The sequence below is a fragment of the Misgurnus anguillicaudatus genome, chromosome 18 (genome assembly GCF_027580225.2).
Source record: "Misgurnus anguillicaudatus chromosome 18, ASM2758022v2, whole genome shotgun sequence".
In the NCBI taxonomy this organism is placed as follows: Eukaryota; Metazoa; Chordata; class Actinopteri; order Cypriniformes; family Cobitidae; genus Misgurnus; species Misgurnus anguillicaudatus.
In genome coordinates, this window is record NC_073354.2 from 2224615 (window position 1) to 2242927 (window position 18313).

General features: G+C 40.1%; 1 protein-coding gene across 1 annotated transcript; it reads right to left on the bottom strand.

Moving 5' to 3' along the window:
* Positions 1-8163: 8163 nt before the first annotated feature.
* On the bottom strand, positions 8164-16364 carry LOC141350422 (uncharacterized). The gene is made up of 6 exons (XM_073855509.1): positions 15833-16364; positions 9228-9326; positions 9054-9137; positions 8873-8935; positions 8653-8793; positions 8164-8570 (listed from the first exon to the last, which is right to left on the bottom strand). Exons 1-6 carry the CDS (start codon positions 16051-16053, stop codon positions 8192-8194), a joined length of 987 nt encoding a protein of 328 aa, XP_073711610.1. The 5' UTR covers positions 16054-16364; the 3' UTR covers positions 8164-8191.
* Positions 16365-18313: the final 1949 nt, after the last annotated feature.

The window sequence follows — 18313 nt, forward strand, 5'->3', positions numbered from 1 at the left end:
TGGATAGACCTACGACCAATCAGAGCAACGGAGTGTGTGACATATGTTGAAATTACGTCTTTGCAGCCTGACCAAACTGCTAGTTATTTCGCTACAATGACACTAACATTGTGATTATACTGAGTTAGCGAATGTACATCAACACCTACTATGTTTACAACATTTCGTTTATATCGCAACATGAAGTATTTACTAAGTCACAGAGTAAGACTATCTCTTACCATTTGTACGTTAGGTGAACTTCATCCACGACGATACCCATTACGTTGGCTTGAAAATATTGGAGCCTAGCATGTCCCTCCACTTATTCAGCAACCACGATTCCGGGCTTCCGAAAAGAAGCTGGCAACGACCGCTAATTATATCCATCTCGTCATGCACGCTGAGTTGCATCGCCGTGATAACGTTAGCCATTTCAGTTGCGACCAACTTTTGCCAAATAGGAAGGACGGCAAAAACATCAACAAATGTCCTGCTCGCGTTTCTCTGTTCCTCTTTTTAAATCAATGCTCTGTTGACATCTTTTAGAATAGACTCAATGTCAGAATCCACACATCTGAACTCTACAGCGGCAGCCATTCAACACACGCGCTCTTTGGTGACGTGGTTCATTACCTTACTGTTGATTATCTGTCCATCATCGTATAAAGCCCGCCCTGACAATTTGATTGGTTCGACCAGCATTTGTCCAAGCATAGTAGCTCCTCAACGCAGAAACCCCAGACCGATATTCCCGTTTTCAAAATCTTGTGGGCGGGGGTAAGATCGGCTGGCACCCAGGCTAGTCCTTTGCTACTTCCTGGAAAAACTGACTTCACTGCCTGCTGCAACATGGGTCCATTAACCAAAAATGATACCAGGAATAGAATTAAAATAGTTTCAACACACTATACTAAGTTTGCATGTAGAACATCAAGACCTAGCTAGGCTGCGCCGCCTAGTGGCTCTGCTTGACTTTAATTTCATTACACCATATACGTAGTGAAAGCGGATGGTCATATCAGGCTCAGTAAGGCCACCCTCACAACATACCCAGTACACTTACCCCCCACCCCTGCCACACCAGCTCTGCCCATCCTCAGTAAGCCACCCTCCATTCTTTGTATATTTGTCCCCTCTTCTGTATTGTATTCCCTTGCATCTGAAACTATTGTACAAAGTACAATTCACAATAAACATAAATATACCTGTTGTAACTCGTCCTTTTTATGAGCGTGGAAGAACAAGGACAGAGGCTTCCTGTGATTTTGGTTGATGGCCCCAAGGTCACTTTTCTTTATCATCAAAAAGTTTTCTACTGCAAAAGCATCACAAAATGCAAACCATTTTTTGTTGTCTGTTTCAGGCTTTGAGAGTGGAGGAAGAAGAGGAGCCACCAGTGAAAACAATGGTAACATATTTTACTATTTAAGACTGGCAAATAGCACAAAGGATTAGTAATGGTAATAGTATAAAAGGACATACAGTGAATTTTGTCAAACTTTAGATCTAGTTATTGTAAACAGAATGTTGACCCCATTCTGAATGTGCTCTGCAAAAATGTAGTCATGACCGTGATGTTCCACTTCTGATTTTAGCCAGCCTATTTCTTTGTTGGTATGACACATAGATCTTTCAGAGTTATTGAAGTTTAGTACAAAAATTACTGTTATGGAGAAGCAATATTTAGTATGAAAGGTGGTGGTGTGGCCAACTGGTAAATGTTATTATAAATGCAAAATGGTCACAAATTAATGCCAATGAATACATGACATGTGAGGCTTTCTCATAACTATCCTCCTGTTAGTGAGATTTTCTTATCTTGTTTCTATCATCAGTAATATTTATTTTAATTCATTGTTTTTTACCTCATGCAGAATATTGAAGACATGCAGGAAGCGAGCAATTTGGTAGCACAGCTGAAGGAACAGAACCTCTTCAAAGGTGAGGTCCAGGTGCCACGCTTCCTTGGCATGGAAGACAGCGAGGCTGTAGAGTCACTGGAGAATTTCCTTTTTAATGGTGACACCTTAAATGCTGATGAAAAGCATGAAATTATGGATCCGTTCGTTTTTAATTTTGAGTATTTTGAGGACATGGAATTGTTTTTTCAAAAAATTGAAAATACAACGATTAAAGTCCATTGTGGCTTGTTAAAGCATCTTAAATGAATGTGTTATATGAAATGTGTTACATGAGAAACGTCTTAATTGAATGTGTTAAATGAGAAATGTCTTAAATAAAAAATGAATTATTAATCTGCTTTCTTTTTGTTAAAGGTGTTTATTATTATTATTAAAATGGGGACATAGGGAAGGAGGTTGTTGTAACGCATTGATTTACAATAATTAATTTGCAATGTTTACGTGTGTGTTTAAACACTGTGTAGTATGTAAGCTTATAATGTTTATGCATGTTTATAATGTACAATTGACTGTGTGCTGTGTTTATATCTCATACCGGTTTGATTTGTAAATATACAAAGAACAACATAAAAAAATAGACTCATAAGGCACTTCTTTAATTTATTGTTAATTATAATAATACCCCTGGCTTAGTCTCATTTTCTTTTGTTGATTTAAATATCTGATTGGAAACGCCATCTTCATCACTTTCACTTATTATTAATCCCTGGAAGAATAAATATATAGATTTTATTAATACAAGGAATTAATAAATGTATTGCTTTTAATCAACCAGCAGAATCCCAGTTCAAAAACACTCCACCCATACGTTTTATGCATACATATGCACAAGGTACCGACACTGTTTTAATAGCCTCTCTAATTACACAATACTGAATGAATCTGCATTAAGAAAACGAAATTTACCATTAAAAGGCTTTTCGTTGTTGATGTGCTTCTGACTTCGACGACGATCTCGCGTGGTGGACCGCGATTTAGAAAAGTACTAGACACGCCTCCTACTACTACAAGACACGCCTACTACAATTGACGCCTCCGTCTTGCAGGACGCAGACAGACACGACTCATGAATCCACACACAAACACCCACGCCCTGTCCCAAATGGCACACTCCGGACTTGTGGTCCTCCTCAGAATCCACACTTTGATGACATCATGAAGTCCAGACTTTAGGGACCCTTCATGCGAGTCCACGTGGGTGCACCGGAGTCGTATTTTGGGACAGACTCGAGCGTCAAACCGGAAATAGGTAGAGAAGTTGCCCAATAGTGTGAACTCCTCCCTTCCGTCGTTTTATTGCTCTTTCGCAAGGACTTATGGGTTGGTAAAGTGCGCGAAGCCTGCTGCAAAGCCCGCATCAAGGGGGCAAAGGAGGCGCTGATGAGCACACTTCAAAGCGTAAAAATGACAGATGGGACACCCTACGGACCGAAAGTCCACATGAAGTGCGCCATTTGGGACAGGGCCACAGATGATATGCACCTGTGGATACACCAAGTGACGTAACAAACCAAAAGTGGCAATTTCAAAATAAAAGTCATCAAAACCTTACCGGGCACTTATAAATAAAATAGGCTTGCCTAGTTTATATTAATGTAAAACATATTCAATTCAATTCAATTTTATTTATAAAGCACTTTTCACAATTTGGTAATTGTATCAAAGCAGCTTTACATTAATAGAAGCAGTGAAAAGCACAGAAAATCGACAGACAGCACAAAATAATACACGATAGCTCAAGCAGCTAAATTTGCTGCGGCTATAAATCAACATTAAAGCGAATGTATTACTAATGTAACATATAGAAGTTAAGCCCAAGAAGGCTGCTTCCCCGGTTGAAAAACCCTCTAGGAGAAAAAAAACCCCGACCTTTTTAGCCGGGGAAGTAAAAAAGTCCTAGGAGGGAAAAACCCTTGGGATATATATATATATATATATATATATATATATATATATATATATATATATATATATATATATATATATATATATATATATATACATATACATTGAATATCTGAAAGGCACACATCTCTTTCTCTCATAACCAAAAACCCCCAGACTTTTTAGCCGGGGAAGTAAAAAAGTCCTAGGAGGGAAAAACCCTTGGGAGATATATATATATATATATATACACATATATATATATATATATATATATATATATATATACACATATATATATATATATATATATATATATATATATATATATATATATATATATATATATATATATATATATACATTGAATATCTGAAAGGCACACATCTCTTTCTCTCATAACCCTCTTTTTTTAGTCCTTTCACATCACTTCATGATGGATTTCTGTCTTTTCACTTCTTTTTAGCTCTTTGCCATCCATATGTTTCTTTCTTTCATGACTACTCCTCTCCCTTCCACAACATTTTTTTACAGGATAAAACCTGCTCCCGACCAGGTTAGGTTCACAGAGTAAGTTACTCCAGAAACAGACTCTGAGTATACACGACAACCGTCGAAGGAGGATGGCACGCTGTAGGTCTGCAATCTATCTGTAGTTCTTCTTCACCTTCAATGAATACAATCTCCACTTCCTGGACTTCTTGTTGTACAGCTTGCTGTACCTGACAATATAGAAAGGTTAGTGAAAAGTTTACAATACCATACATCATTCTTTTATACAGCATTTGCACAGAACATGCAATTTTGATCATAAATCAGCACTGATTACATTTGTGGTGTGAACAAAAACAACATCTATATGTTTTACAGTAAATCCTTTTTGAGTCATCACTTAGACATATATAGAATAAAATTCATAGGAGTACTACCAATAACACTTACAGAATTGTGCCATCAGCTTTTCTCATGGCCTGGTCTATGGACATGGTGGTTGTAATCTAGGCCAGCCATCATGGTCTGAGCAGCGTATACTGGTGGGGAAAAGCTGAAGCGCTTGCTGGCATACATTAGAACATGGTTGTGAAATGACTTCAAATCTGCAGTCGACCTGATTGCACATTAGGTAAAAACATACAAGATATTTTCTTTCTGGTAATGTCGTTCATGTAATATCAACGCCAATAACAGTAAATGTCTTTCACACAGTTTATTAGACTATTTACAAAATATAACTATATAATAAGTAGCTTCTGTACCTGAAACGCAGATCCTCTAGGACAACCTTCAGTCAGCGTTCATCCAGAATAATTTCGGCCAGCCTCTCATGTGCCACTGAACCACTCTCAATCCAATCCTTCTCTCTGCTGTCAAGCAAGGGGCCATGTTGACACTCACCAAGGGCCCATGTGTGTTCTCCTGTGACATGGTGAAGGAGTCCCACCCACATGTCCTGTGGAAAAACATTTACAAACTGAATTTAAATTCTAAGTGCAGAAACAAGTCACAACTAGATTTTGCACAGACAAAATGAAAACACAGAATTTTTAGTTTTTAAAAGTGATATTTGGACTAAAGCATTATATACATTATATACATAATATATGTTACAACATGTGTAGACTAAATACCCAGTATATCGTCGCTGTCCGATAAAAACCACGTATGTCCATTTTGCAGATTTTGAGATTTTTCGACGGATTGAATGTCCAGATTAATTTCCGTATACAGTACGCTTCACATATCTAAATGGCCAATAAAAAGTTGTGATATCATGTCATCTGATTTTCATGTATATCCATTTGGTGTCAAAGCTGTCAGTCAGGCCACGTATCTCCCGCCCTGTGGAAGCATCTCGCCGGTCTCGTGAAGTTTAATCGAAGCTCAGCACTGGATAGCCAAATAAACATGACAATGACTTTCCTTCATCGAGGTAAACGTGTCCCCCTGACGCCAGATGTAGTGACAAAATTACGGTAGGACTGTGCAAACAAAGTATCTGTCTAGCATAGGTGTTATTTACACTGGGGACGCTGAGTACATGTCCCCACCACTTTTTGAAAGCATTTGGTTAAAATGTTCTGAAAAATCAAGTGATGCTTAAGACTGATTTTGTGGTCCAGGGTCAAATGTTGCGTTGTATGATGATCAGTGTTGGGTGTAACGCGTTACTGTAATAACTAGCCCCAACACTGATGATGATGGTGTGTTTTCTTTTACATATGTAATGAAATTCATTGTAATCATTGACTAAACGCGCTGCTGTTTTCTACGGTATGGTGCTTTGGCACTGATCGGGTTGAACTGGTGTTGCAAGGACTGTTACATGTGTGCAGTCGACATTGTTGAGGGTTTTATGCTGAGTATTTTCTTGGTGTTGACTGGCCAACGCTATGCCCATTTTTGATGCGGTGTTATTCAATATTTTTCCCGTCCTGCAATAATGTTTTTATCAGATCTTTTGTCCCCACCACTTTTCAACACAAACCGACGCCCCTGCTGTCTAGCATTACCATGTGTATATATTCATTGTCCCTTCATAGTTTGCAAGAGACATTTAATAAATTGATAATTAATATTAAATAAACTAAGCGTATTTAATAAACTAAGACGTAGGCTATTTAATAAACTGAGCATATTCATCTGTCAATATGAAACGCGACTTGGCCATTCTAATTAATGATCGGGAAAAACACGTATCGACCACCGTTACTGTAAAATATGCACGTATGTCCATTTAAACTCAATTTTGGTCAAATGTGGATTATATCATTACACTGGCAAGAATATGGTTACATGTAAAGATGCCGTACCAAGTATGACAACGCTATATTCAACTGCTTTTGAAATACGGTGTTTTTTTTTCACTTCCTGAAAAGTAACCGTTTTGGACATACGTGAGTTTCATCGGGCAATGACGATAAGAGTTATTGCATTTTTTACCCTATAAACTAAAGTGAGTGATGACATAAGTTAGTTGATTTTATATAATGAAAAATAAAAAAAATTCTAAACCAACAAAAAAGACAATACTTACAATGAACTCTTCATAGGTATCTGCAGTCTTACAGCAGTACCAAAAGTGGTTGCAAATGTCTTTATTCCAAATCTGGAGAATGGCACACCCCTTTTGCTGCCCTGCCTGGATGCATAAACAATTTTTTTGTGGTATGTAAACTATGATTATGTCAACAGGATTGATGTAGATTAATTAAAAAAACACTATATATATCAAGAAAGAATAAAAAAGTATGGGAGGGTGCTGGTATGCAAGTTTTTATTGTGATCAGATAAAGTGTGATTACTGATGGAGATTTCTTATACTTACGGCATGAATTTTTTGTACAAGTTTTTGGACCCATGCCAGACGTCCAGTGTGTGGTGGACTCCGCTGTCTTTGTATTTCCCTTTGTCTGGAGGACAAAAGCTAGGAATTTAATGCATACTTCAAAATAACACAAAACAATATCATGTCATAATCATAGCGATGTATTTTGTCTGTAATGTGTTGTGTATGTGCAATACTGTGCACAGAATCCAGGACTGTCCATCCAAGCATCTCTTTTTATAAGGGAAAGCAAAGGAGCTAACTATTCTGTTCAACAATGACATGCTCATTTTATACATATACAACTGCAAAAAAGCACTGGGCAACCATAGATGAGGTTAGCTCTGTATAAGGCCCATATATTTTAATAATAGTTTTTTTAAAGCAAACAACACAAACATTTTTACATCAACGTGTCTGGTTCCATTTTACCAAGTGATGTGTAGTTACACATAGTTATGTGAAGGGTTGTCACCTTGAGAGTGGTGCTGATGGTCGTTGACCCACATTGCCATCCTTTGAGTCAATACGGTCACATGATCGGCAAGATGTGAAAAGGGGTTACACATAGCAATCTGGAGATCTCTTTCTACGAGGTTGCACTACCATTCACACCTTGCCTCTTGTTATTGCATGGTGGATCAACAACCATCTTGTTAAACATTCTATACTCTTATTTAGTAGATATACTGTTTATTTGTGTGTGTATGTGAACTCACCTAGGGCGACAATAGGCCCTTTAGACTGTAGCTGGGCAATGATTTCAGCTCTCTTCTCATTCCAGAACTCCTTTATGGTGTCCACACAGTAGGAGTCTTGTATTCGAAAAAAAGACGACCTCTCCACCATCCCCATATTCATGAATTTAAAGAGAAGGGAAATCTTGGCATAGTTGTTGCCAGACAGCAGTATGTTACAGGCCAACATAAAGTCCCCAGCAAGCATTGCATTTTTAAAAAAGGGCTGTAAAGACCATTTCCAAACAGTGTGACCGTTAGGATCTGAAGAAGACATTTGGAAAAAGAAAGTTTAAAAATAGATTTAGCCTATATTACACATCTAAAATATTCAAAAATATTCAAAACTTGTTATCAAAACAATAACGCAAGTTCAGACTCACCCATTCCACAATTGCAGCTGTACCCCTGGAATGGATGTTGACCTCAAATGGTTTATGTGCCCCACACTCTACATTTGTGTTTGTGTCCTTAGCAGTACATATGTTCACAGGTAGAACAAGATATTCTGCAAGCAGCTTCAGACAACTGTGGTATGTTATAGATGCTGGCTGGCCAATAATATCATCCTCAACCAGGACTTTAGCAGTCTCTGGGATTGGATGTATGTCTGCAATAGTAGGGTCTTGGGAGTTGTCTTCAGTATCATGCACAGTGTCCTCCATACTAATTGTTGGAAGTGCATCCAGACAAATATGACTCTTCAGAGCACCGCCAGTCCTGTTGTAACACAAATATTTCAAAAACATCTAGCAAAAATATATATAACTTCAATATAATAACCATACAGTATTGTACTTACCGCACACAAATACGTGGCATATAGTCTTCATCATCACTGTCATCATAGTCTGTATCTATTTCCTTTGTTTCTTCTTCTTCAAGTGATGACACAGACTCTGTCTCCATATCAGGACACCAGGTGTTATCTTCCCAGTCGATACTACGTAGTCAAATTTGAAAAGTATATTCAATCTAACAATTTAATTTAAAACATCCTTTCAGTAAACACAACAACTTACGTCGAGTTTTCAATGTTGTTAAATTCATCTTCACTGATGACATCCAAATCCAGTGATGACATACTAAATAAAGATAAATAGATGATGTTACGTCACCAGGTTGTTGAAGTAATAATGGAGACAATGACTGTAGAGTGAAGTTTGATAAAAAAATGTATACAAATGTCTCACTAATCAATACCTTGCATCCAATTGCTGAATATTTTTATCCTGTACGCTGCTACTATCCAACTCTTCAACTCCAGCTACCGAGAAGTCATCATCTCTGCAAAAATGACAATAAAAACAGATAAACATGTCGATTGTTGTAAAAACAGTCACTCGTTCACTGAACGACACAACATACAAGTCTCACCTGTCAGAAAGAGACTCCGCAACAATAGAGGAAACAGGGGGTGGTGGCCTTGTAAATCCACTTTTTGATGGTGTGGACGTTGATATCTCTTTCTCATAACTTAAAAAAAAACAATACAATCAACATAACACCATCACCACATATTTTAAATATCTTGTTTACAGATAAACAGAGTAACATACACTCAAACAAAACCTTCTCACAACTGCATTGCAGACACACACACACACACACACACACACACACACACACACACACACACACACACACACACACACACACGCACGCATACAAACACACGCGCGCATGCATGCACGCACATACATATACATATAAACACGCATACAAACACACACAGATACAAGATAAAGACATCAGTAAACATAGGTAGAAAATATAACAACAAACCACAGTCGAAAAAACTTTCAGGGTGAACATCGTAACAGAGTTTAGACAGAGGATAAAGCTAAGTCTAAAACAGCTACTCGGCGCTGTATGCTAGCGGTTACACACGCATTTTGATTTCAAAAGTTACATTTTGCGAAATTCAATAAGACAGCTCTCAACTAACATTTAGGCCTATTGATTATTTACAGTCTCGCGGTAAGTGTATGACACAGTGGATACCAAAGTTACTCTGTTATAGCTACGACAGCATAGTTCTACTAAGTAATGTTATGTTAGCTATATTAGGCAGTTACGTGTGCTAGTGATACATGCTTCATGAAAACATAAACACAATACCACCATACTATACAACCCAAAATCCCATTACAAAACCCTAGTTTAGAGGTTCACCAACCACCACCAAGTGTATTTCCCAACCTCATTCTTTTCATACTCCCCAATCCCCCCATCTTCCGATCCACCAGCAATCCAGGGCCCTTAGAAAGCATTTTAAGGAAAGATCAGGAAAAGGGAACAAGAGGGACAAAGTTATGAGACAGAACAATTACTCAACACTACCACAGGAGCGGGACAACGCATCCCCAATTACATTGTCCACACCCCTGATGTGACGTATGTCTAAATGATAGGGTTGCAGGAACGAAGCCCATCGCATGAGCCTTTGATTGGGATTATGGATTGTGTGCAAGTATTTTAGAGGGTTATGATCTGAAAACACCACTAACGGTTGTATCCCCCCACCCACATACACATCAAAATGGTCTAATGCCCATATCAAGGCCAAAGCCTCCTTTTCAATTGTGGAATAATTAACTTGGGATTTGTTAAATTTCCGTGAGAAGTAGCAAACCGGCCGGTCAATGCCATTCTCATCAATTTGCAAAAGCACTGCCCCAGCACCGACCTGACTGGCATCCACCTGAAGTTGAAATGGCTTGTCTATCCGAGGAGCCGCCAGCACAGGCGCACTGCTTAACAACACCTTAACATTCTCAAATGCAAGCTGGCACTCTGCAGACCAGACAAATTTGGCCCCACCCTTAAGGAGGTTTGTAAGTGAACAAACAACAGTGGAAAAATTACTACAAAAACTTCTGTAGTAACCCACCATCCCCAAAAACCTCATCAGTTCTTTCTTCGTAGCAGGTGGAGGGAACTGATCGATGGCTAAGACTTTAGCCCGGACTGGGCATACTTTCCCCTGGCCCACTACTTTCCCAAGGTAGACTACAGTAGCACGGGCAAACTCACATTTTGCCAAGTTCACTGTTAATTTTGCTGCCAACAGTCGCTCAAACAATGCACGTATACGGGCCAGATGTATATCCCAGGTGTCACTCACTACCACAGCATCATCCACGTACACAGCGCACCCCTCAAGACCCGAGATGACCCTATTCATCAACCTTTGAAAGGTTGCGGGAGCGTTACGAAGTCCGAAACTCATAACTTTATACGAAAATAGGCCAGACGGGGTGATAAACGCAGAAATCTCCTGGGCACGCGGTGTAAGTTTGACTTGGTAATACCCCTTTAACAAGTCAAACTTGCTAACAAAATGCGCTGCACCTACATGATCTATACAATCATCCACTCGAGGAAGCGGAAACGAATCTGGTTTCGTCACCTTATTTAACTTGCGGTAATCTGTACAAAAACGAAAGGTGTTATCTGATTTACCAACATGCAAACAAGGGGACGCCCAACTAGAATAGGACGGCACAGCCAAATTATGATCCAATAAATACTGCACCTCAGTATCCATAATTTTACGTTTGTCAGGGCTAACACGATAAAACCGCTGGCGAATTGGTAAAGCATCCCCAACGTCTATATCGTGTTCTATTAGGTCAGTACCTATAAACGTGTCAGAAAACAAAACACGAAATGACCAAATCAAAGACTTCAATTCAGCGCTTTGCTCTGATGAAAGATGATCCACCAAGCTATCCAAGTTAGCCAATGTCTCTGAATTTTTAAGTCTTGGCTGTAGCATCGAATCAACAGTGCCCCCACGGTCAACCTCAGCTGCCACCATTAGATTACTAGGAGGAACACTGGCTACAGCCACAGCAGTAGATGACACATCCCTACAACCTGGACCAGGAGTTGACACATAATAAGGCTTGATCAAATTAACATGGCATAACTGGGTAGATCTTTTCCTATTAGGGGTAGCTAACAGGTAATCACACTCAGATACTTGTCTAACAATAGAGAAAGGGCCAGCAAATTTAGCACAAAATGGTGAACCTGGCACAGGCAACAAAGCCAAAACCTGATCCCCTGCATTAAATGTTCGCTCCACCGCTCGATTATCAAACGTCTTTTTCATTTTCTGTTGAACCCTAGTCAAATTTTCACTGGCCATCTTCCAGGCCAACAACAATTTCCGATGGAACCCATTTACATAATCAATCACATTCACAGGAGGTTTGGGCTCCTCCAAGTCATCCTTCAACAGAGACAAAGGTCCACGAACCTGATGGGCAAAAACCAATTCATTGGGACTAAATCCCACACTGTCTTGCACAACCTCTCGTGTTGCCAACAGCAGCCATGGTATCCCCTCCTCCCAGTCTTTATTCAATTCAAGGCAGTAAGTACGGAGGAGAGATTTTAAGGTAGAATGAAAACGCTCTAGAGCCCCCTGACTTTGAGGATGGTAGGCACTACTTAACTGTTGCTTAACCCGCAACAACTTTAAAATGTTCCGAAACATTTTTGAAGTGAAATTAGTACCCCGGTCACTCTGAATCACTTTTGGTATGCCAAATATTGAAATAAACTGCGAACGTGCTTTCACCACCGCCCTCGTAGTAATACTTCGCAGCAGGTAGGCAGCGGGATAACGAGTAGCCTGGCACATCACTGTTAACAAATATGCACACCCTGACTTAGATGATGGCAGTGGGCCCACACAATCAACAATAAGATGTTTAAAGGGTTCCCCTACTGATGGAATAGGACACAGGGGCGCAGGCGCAATTGACTGATTTGGTTTACCTGCCAACTGACATACATGGCAAGTTTTTATAAATTTAGCCACATCCCTCTTCATCCCTGGCCAAAACAAATGCTGCAATAACCGCTGGTAAGTCTTACGGACACCAAAATGACCTGCCACATCACCATGTGCTGCCTGCAAAACTATACTACGAAACTGTTTAGGCACCAGTATCTGTATAACTGGGTCCCCAATTTCCCCATTACACAGAGACCATTTACGTACCAACAGATCATTTACAACAAAATAGCCATTTGCTGCACTTCTCATGTCTCCCTCAGGCAAAGCATCAGCCAAAAGTCTCACAAACTCCTCATCCTCCTTTTGTGCTAGTACCACCTCCTTTCGCGGAAGGACAGGTGGCAGTTTTGGCAAATTTAAGCTAGCACAGTCTCTACTTGACCCTTCTGACTCTTGGTCCCCTCCCTGATCACGACTCATTGCACGAGTCACCACACAGGAGGTAAACACCTCAGGAAAATCATTAAAACACTGGTCAGGTTCTACAGGCAGAACAGATTTAATGTGTACTACAGGTGGCGGTGGTATCTCGGGCCACACCCGTCCCCCTGCCAAATTATTTCCTAAAATCACGTCGACCCCTTCAACAGGAAGTGACGGACGCACCGCTACGACAACGTCTGCTTTGACAAGCTCAGACTCCAAGGTTATACGATGGAGCGGAACAGAGATGGTATGCATTCCAATACCTCGGATAAGAACAAACGATCCGGTGTCGGACACATCAGAAAAAGATAAAATTGAACCCAAAATAAAGGATTCTGACGCTCCGGTATCACGCAAAATACGTACCGGCACTTTCTCCTCACTCCCCACCAAGGAAACAAAACCCTTGGTAATGAATGGGCTATAGCTCTCACTAGCCATACATTGATCCAAGGACAACACCTCCCTAACTGTATCAGTGTTTTCTATCCCTAAGTACAATGGAGTGACATTACTGACTAGAGTGGTATTCAATTGTTCACACACTTGTTTATCAGAATGCGCAGCTCTAACCACACAACCTGCGCCTTTTGGTGGCCACTCACTACGTCGCTTATCCCGCAATACAGGACATTCCTTTTTCCAGTGACCCTTCTTCAAACAGTAATTACAAACATCCTCTGACTCAAATTTTTTATTGACACTAGGATCATTCCTGGGTACACTAAAACGCTGAGGGCGAAAATCTTCCTGATAATGGGAACGGAAACTATGTTTATGAATCAACACATATTTATCAGCGAGCTCAGCTGCCTCATTTGCGGTTTTAACATCATGTTCATTAATATATGTAGCAATACGTTCTGGTAAGATGTTCTTAAATTGTTCAAGAATCATTAATTCACATAGCCCCGCAAATGTATCCACCCCTTCAGCTGTACGCCAACGATTAAAGAGCGCAGACAGTTCACGCACCAACTCCAAGTGTGTTTGTTTATCCGTTTTACGCCATTTCCTAAATCTTTGTCTATAAGCTTCGGGAACTAGTTCATAAGCTTTAAGTATAGACTGTTTCACTACAACGTAATCTTTCCGCTGTGAGTCTTCCAACGCAACGTAAGCATCCTGGGCTTTGCCACAAATTACACTTTGTAAAAGCAAAATACGCTCTGAATCCCTCCAGCCATGATCCTCTGCAAGTATTTCGAACAGAGAAAAGAAAAGATCAGGCTCACGCTCATTAAACCTAGGTAACAGCTTGGTCATATTTGATAGTTTATCTGGTTGTGGGAATGCTCTTCCTTCTTCCAACAGTTTAAAACGTTGTTGTTCCTGCCGCAGTTTATCATATTCCAATTCTCTATCCTTCTCTCGTTCTGCCCTTTCCCGTTCACGTTCCCTAGCCAATAATTTGTCCCGTTGTAATTGCATTTCCAACAATTTCATTTGTTGCTCAAAAGTCAACGCCGACGTGAATGGAGGCGTCAAATCTCCAGACTGTGCCACAGGCTCTGGCAATGAAATTACCTCTCGTTCCATCAGCCCGTCCATAACTAACTGCAACAATGAATCTTTCTTAATGCTTTTAGGAAACTGTGATTCAAATCCGTAGTGTTTCGCTACTTTAACAAGTTGAGCTTTAGTTAAAGTTTTTAAACTATCTGCCGACGGGGCAGCTAAAAAATCACTCGTTTCCATTCACGTTTCCATTTCCACAAAACCTATTTTCCAAACTATCCAAGTACCAATATTATGCCAAACAATATCAAACTCAGTACTTCTCGCTCACTCTGTCCTTTTAAACTTAAGCTACACGTGTTTACCAAATTAAAGTGGTTCCTGACACAAAGAAGGACTATACACGATCTAGACTGGAGCGCCCTGCATCTAAATCAAAACAAAAACCCTATTTCCAAATCCTAATCTTCACGTGTCTTCGTGATTGAGCTGAATTCAGCCCCCCCTCGTTCAACACGCAAACACAACAAATAAGCAGAAAATAAAACAAAACTTTTTGCGGACTCACCTACGGCAGGGTGTGCACGTTGCTCCAAAATAATCCAATTCGCTAATATTTCTCTTCCCCGTAACAGGAACCACCAAATAATCAAATCAAACAAAACGTCGTGCATTCAAAAGTTTGTTTGTTCCGACCACACACATACGGCGAGACTCCTATTCTTCGCGTCACAACGGAACTAGCCAATCACTACGGGGGCTGCCCCAAACATCAGCTGAGCGTACTACGTCTGCTGCAACATATTAGGCTCAACAGCGATCCCGGACGAACACCCCACATGTCAAGGCCCACCTGGCTCAAAGCAGACCTGACATAAAATGGGGAAGACCACACCGTAGCGTTAAGTATAAATATATATTTATTTACATAAATGGCCGGAATCAGCATAACAAAATATAAGGCATAACATGTCTTAGAGTAAAAGGAATATAACAAAACGAGGACATGGGAGCTTCCAGAGAAACTACGCGATTGGAGAGAGCTCACTCGAGACTCTCCCCATCGGGGCATGAGCGAGAAGCCAAGAGAGAGCGTCCATGGGGAAAAACCCCGCCTTTTATAGTCCAACCCCTTCAATCCTAGGCGCCACCCCTGCCCTCAGCACCCTGCGTAAGACAGAGACAAGCAACACATAGAATAAAGGAGAAACATCAACGGGGTCCTAACAACAAAAATTGACAAAAATGAATTTTTTTTAAAATCAAAATGAAAAAGCTAGATTACCTGTCCAGCAGAAATAAAGCCATCATTGCGTCACTTTTCAGCCCCTTGAGATCACGCAGTTCTCGCCATCGCTGGAAAGCCACGCCGATGTTGACTCTCGTTTGGTTTCTTTGTTTATCCAAATACTTTTTGTTTATTGCCTTTTCTTGTACGGTCTTCCTTTTTTTGCCATGTTTGCTTTCGCTCACTGCAAATGCAGGTGCTGTGAGTTTCTCTGCCATACTCTTTCTAGGTTCCGTGCCTCTGCAATCCTCAAATCAAACGTGCACGCGCATGTGGGCAGATTCTGTAGCAGCGGGGGTGGTAGCAACGGTTGCGAGACAGAGTGACAGTCGCCCCAAGCCAATCATATGTTTCGTCCCGAATGGAAATAATTAGCCGTGTTTCAAACAGTTGTGAGAGGTCTACAGACATTCGACTTTTATACTCTATTTTTCAGAGTACTTACATTTTAATTATGTATTAGTATATAAAGACAGTTTAAACAAATGTGGAAAAAAGATTTTTAGACAAGAGCTGCCTACCCTGCCTTTAAGAGAATGAAATTGGTTATATTTAATAATGGTAAATATAAATTGTGATCAGCAAGACTAATATTGATAATTTATTGGAGTCAGATTATAATTTAACCATAGAGGTCAAAGAAATAAATTGAAACATAATAAATAAAATTATTCTTATAGAAGCAATAAAGGAAGGAAAGAACACAAGATCCCTTTACCACTCCATTGGTGTTCCGTCGTTGGGCCAGTGAGTGGCTCTTTACAGTTGGTGACCCCGACGTGATGACGTATATTAGATTGATATTAATAGACATTAAAATAAGATATCTGCTATTGTGCTAGAGTGTTGTGAACAAAGATTTTGGCTAAAATGTCATCATTGTTTGCAGTAACATCATCCAAAGAGTGAAACCACACCTAAATAACTGTAAATGACTTAACTCTTTCACCGCCAGCATTTTTAAAAAAGTTGCCAGCCAGCGCCAGCGTTTTTCATGATTTTCACCTAAGTTTAATGCCTTACAGAAAATGTTCTTCTTCAGATATATAAACATACAATATACCAAATTAAAGAACAGACCCTCTGCTTTCAAACAAAAAAACCCGTTTCATCCTACCTTGAGTAGTTCTTTTGTAATCAGCTTTTGAATATGGGTAGGTTTCTGCAAAAACACCACATTTTGAGCAAAAAGCAGAGATAATTCCATGTTTGTGACGGACTTTTCATAGAGATCCCTTTCAGAGCGATCTTTAAAACAGACTCGGTCTTTCAGCAGCTTTCCATAGGTCAATACTTCCGGTTTTAAAAAGTTGCGGAAGGTCGCCACATGGTGGATAATAGCGGTATTGCGTAAAGACAGAAAATCTCGTAATTGGCGGGGAAGCGTTTTCTCTTAATTGACGAGATATCTCGTCAATGGCGGGGAAAGAGTTAATATCTACAAACATTTCTTATTTAAGTAAAACATTTAAAGGTGTAATGTGTAAGATTTAGAAGGCTCTATTGACAGAAAATGAATATATTATACATATCTATGTTTTCAGTGTTGTTTAATAACCTTACATAAAAACCAAATATGTTTGTATTACCTTAGATTGAGCCATTTTTAATTACATGCACCGCGGGCCCCCTTACATGGACGTTGCCATCATGTTTCTACAGCAGCCGTGAGCGGACAAACTGATGCCATAAATCCAGGATAAATTTCGCGTGGCTTTTCCCAGATGGGCGGCGCTACAGGACAAATGTTTTAAAAACGACTCCGAAGTTGCCTGCTTTCTCCTGGACAGGTAAGTTAGCAATGGTAACTATCAATGTACATGAAAATTGTTGTTTAAATGCTATAGCTATAAGCATAATCATCAACAAGAGTAAAGTTTTCCCCATGTCACGGTTAAATATAGTGTATGTATGTGGATTTTAGTTTCACGTAACTTGACAGTGTAGAATAATCAAATTATGGCTATCAGTACCGTAATGACAACCTACAATGTCAATTTGCTAATATTTGTGTCGGGAACAAGGACGGATGAAACCAAAAGCAGACGATGTCGAGGGGTGAACAGAAAACACTTTAATAATTAACAAAAACAAAAGCCCTCAAGGGGTCAAACAACAGGAAACAGGATCTAAATGGGTCGGCTGCGCGGGCTGGACCGACTCCGAGGGCTGGAGCGACTGCGTGGGCTGGACGGGCTGGGTTCGACTGCGCGGGCTGGGTCGACGGCGCTGGCTCCGGCTGCTCTGGCTCCCACATTACCTCCGCCAACAGGACCTCCATAGCTCTGACCTCCCGGCTCGTGAGGGTAAACAAGACGGCCACCCTCTGACACGGGTCGATCCAAGTTATGACCTCCATCGTCATGGTTTCAGTGATAGCTCGTTCGTTCTGTCAGGAACAAGGACGGATGAAACTAAAAGCAGACGATGTCGAGGGGTGAACAGAAAACACTTTATAATTACAAAAACAAAAGCCCT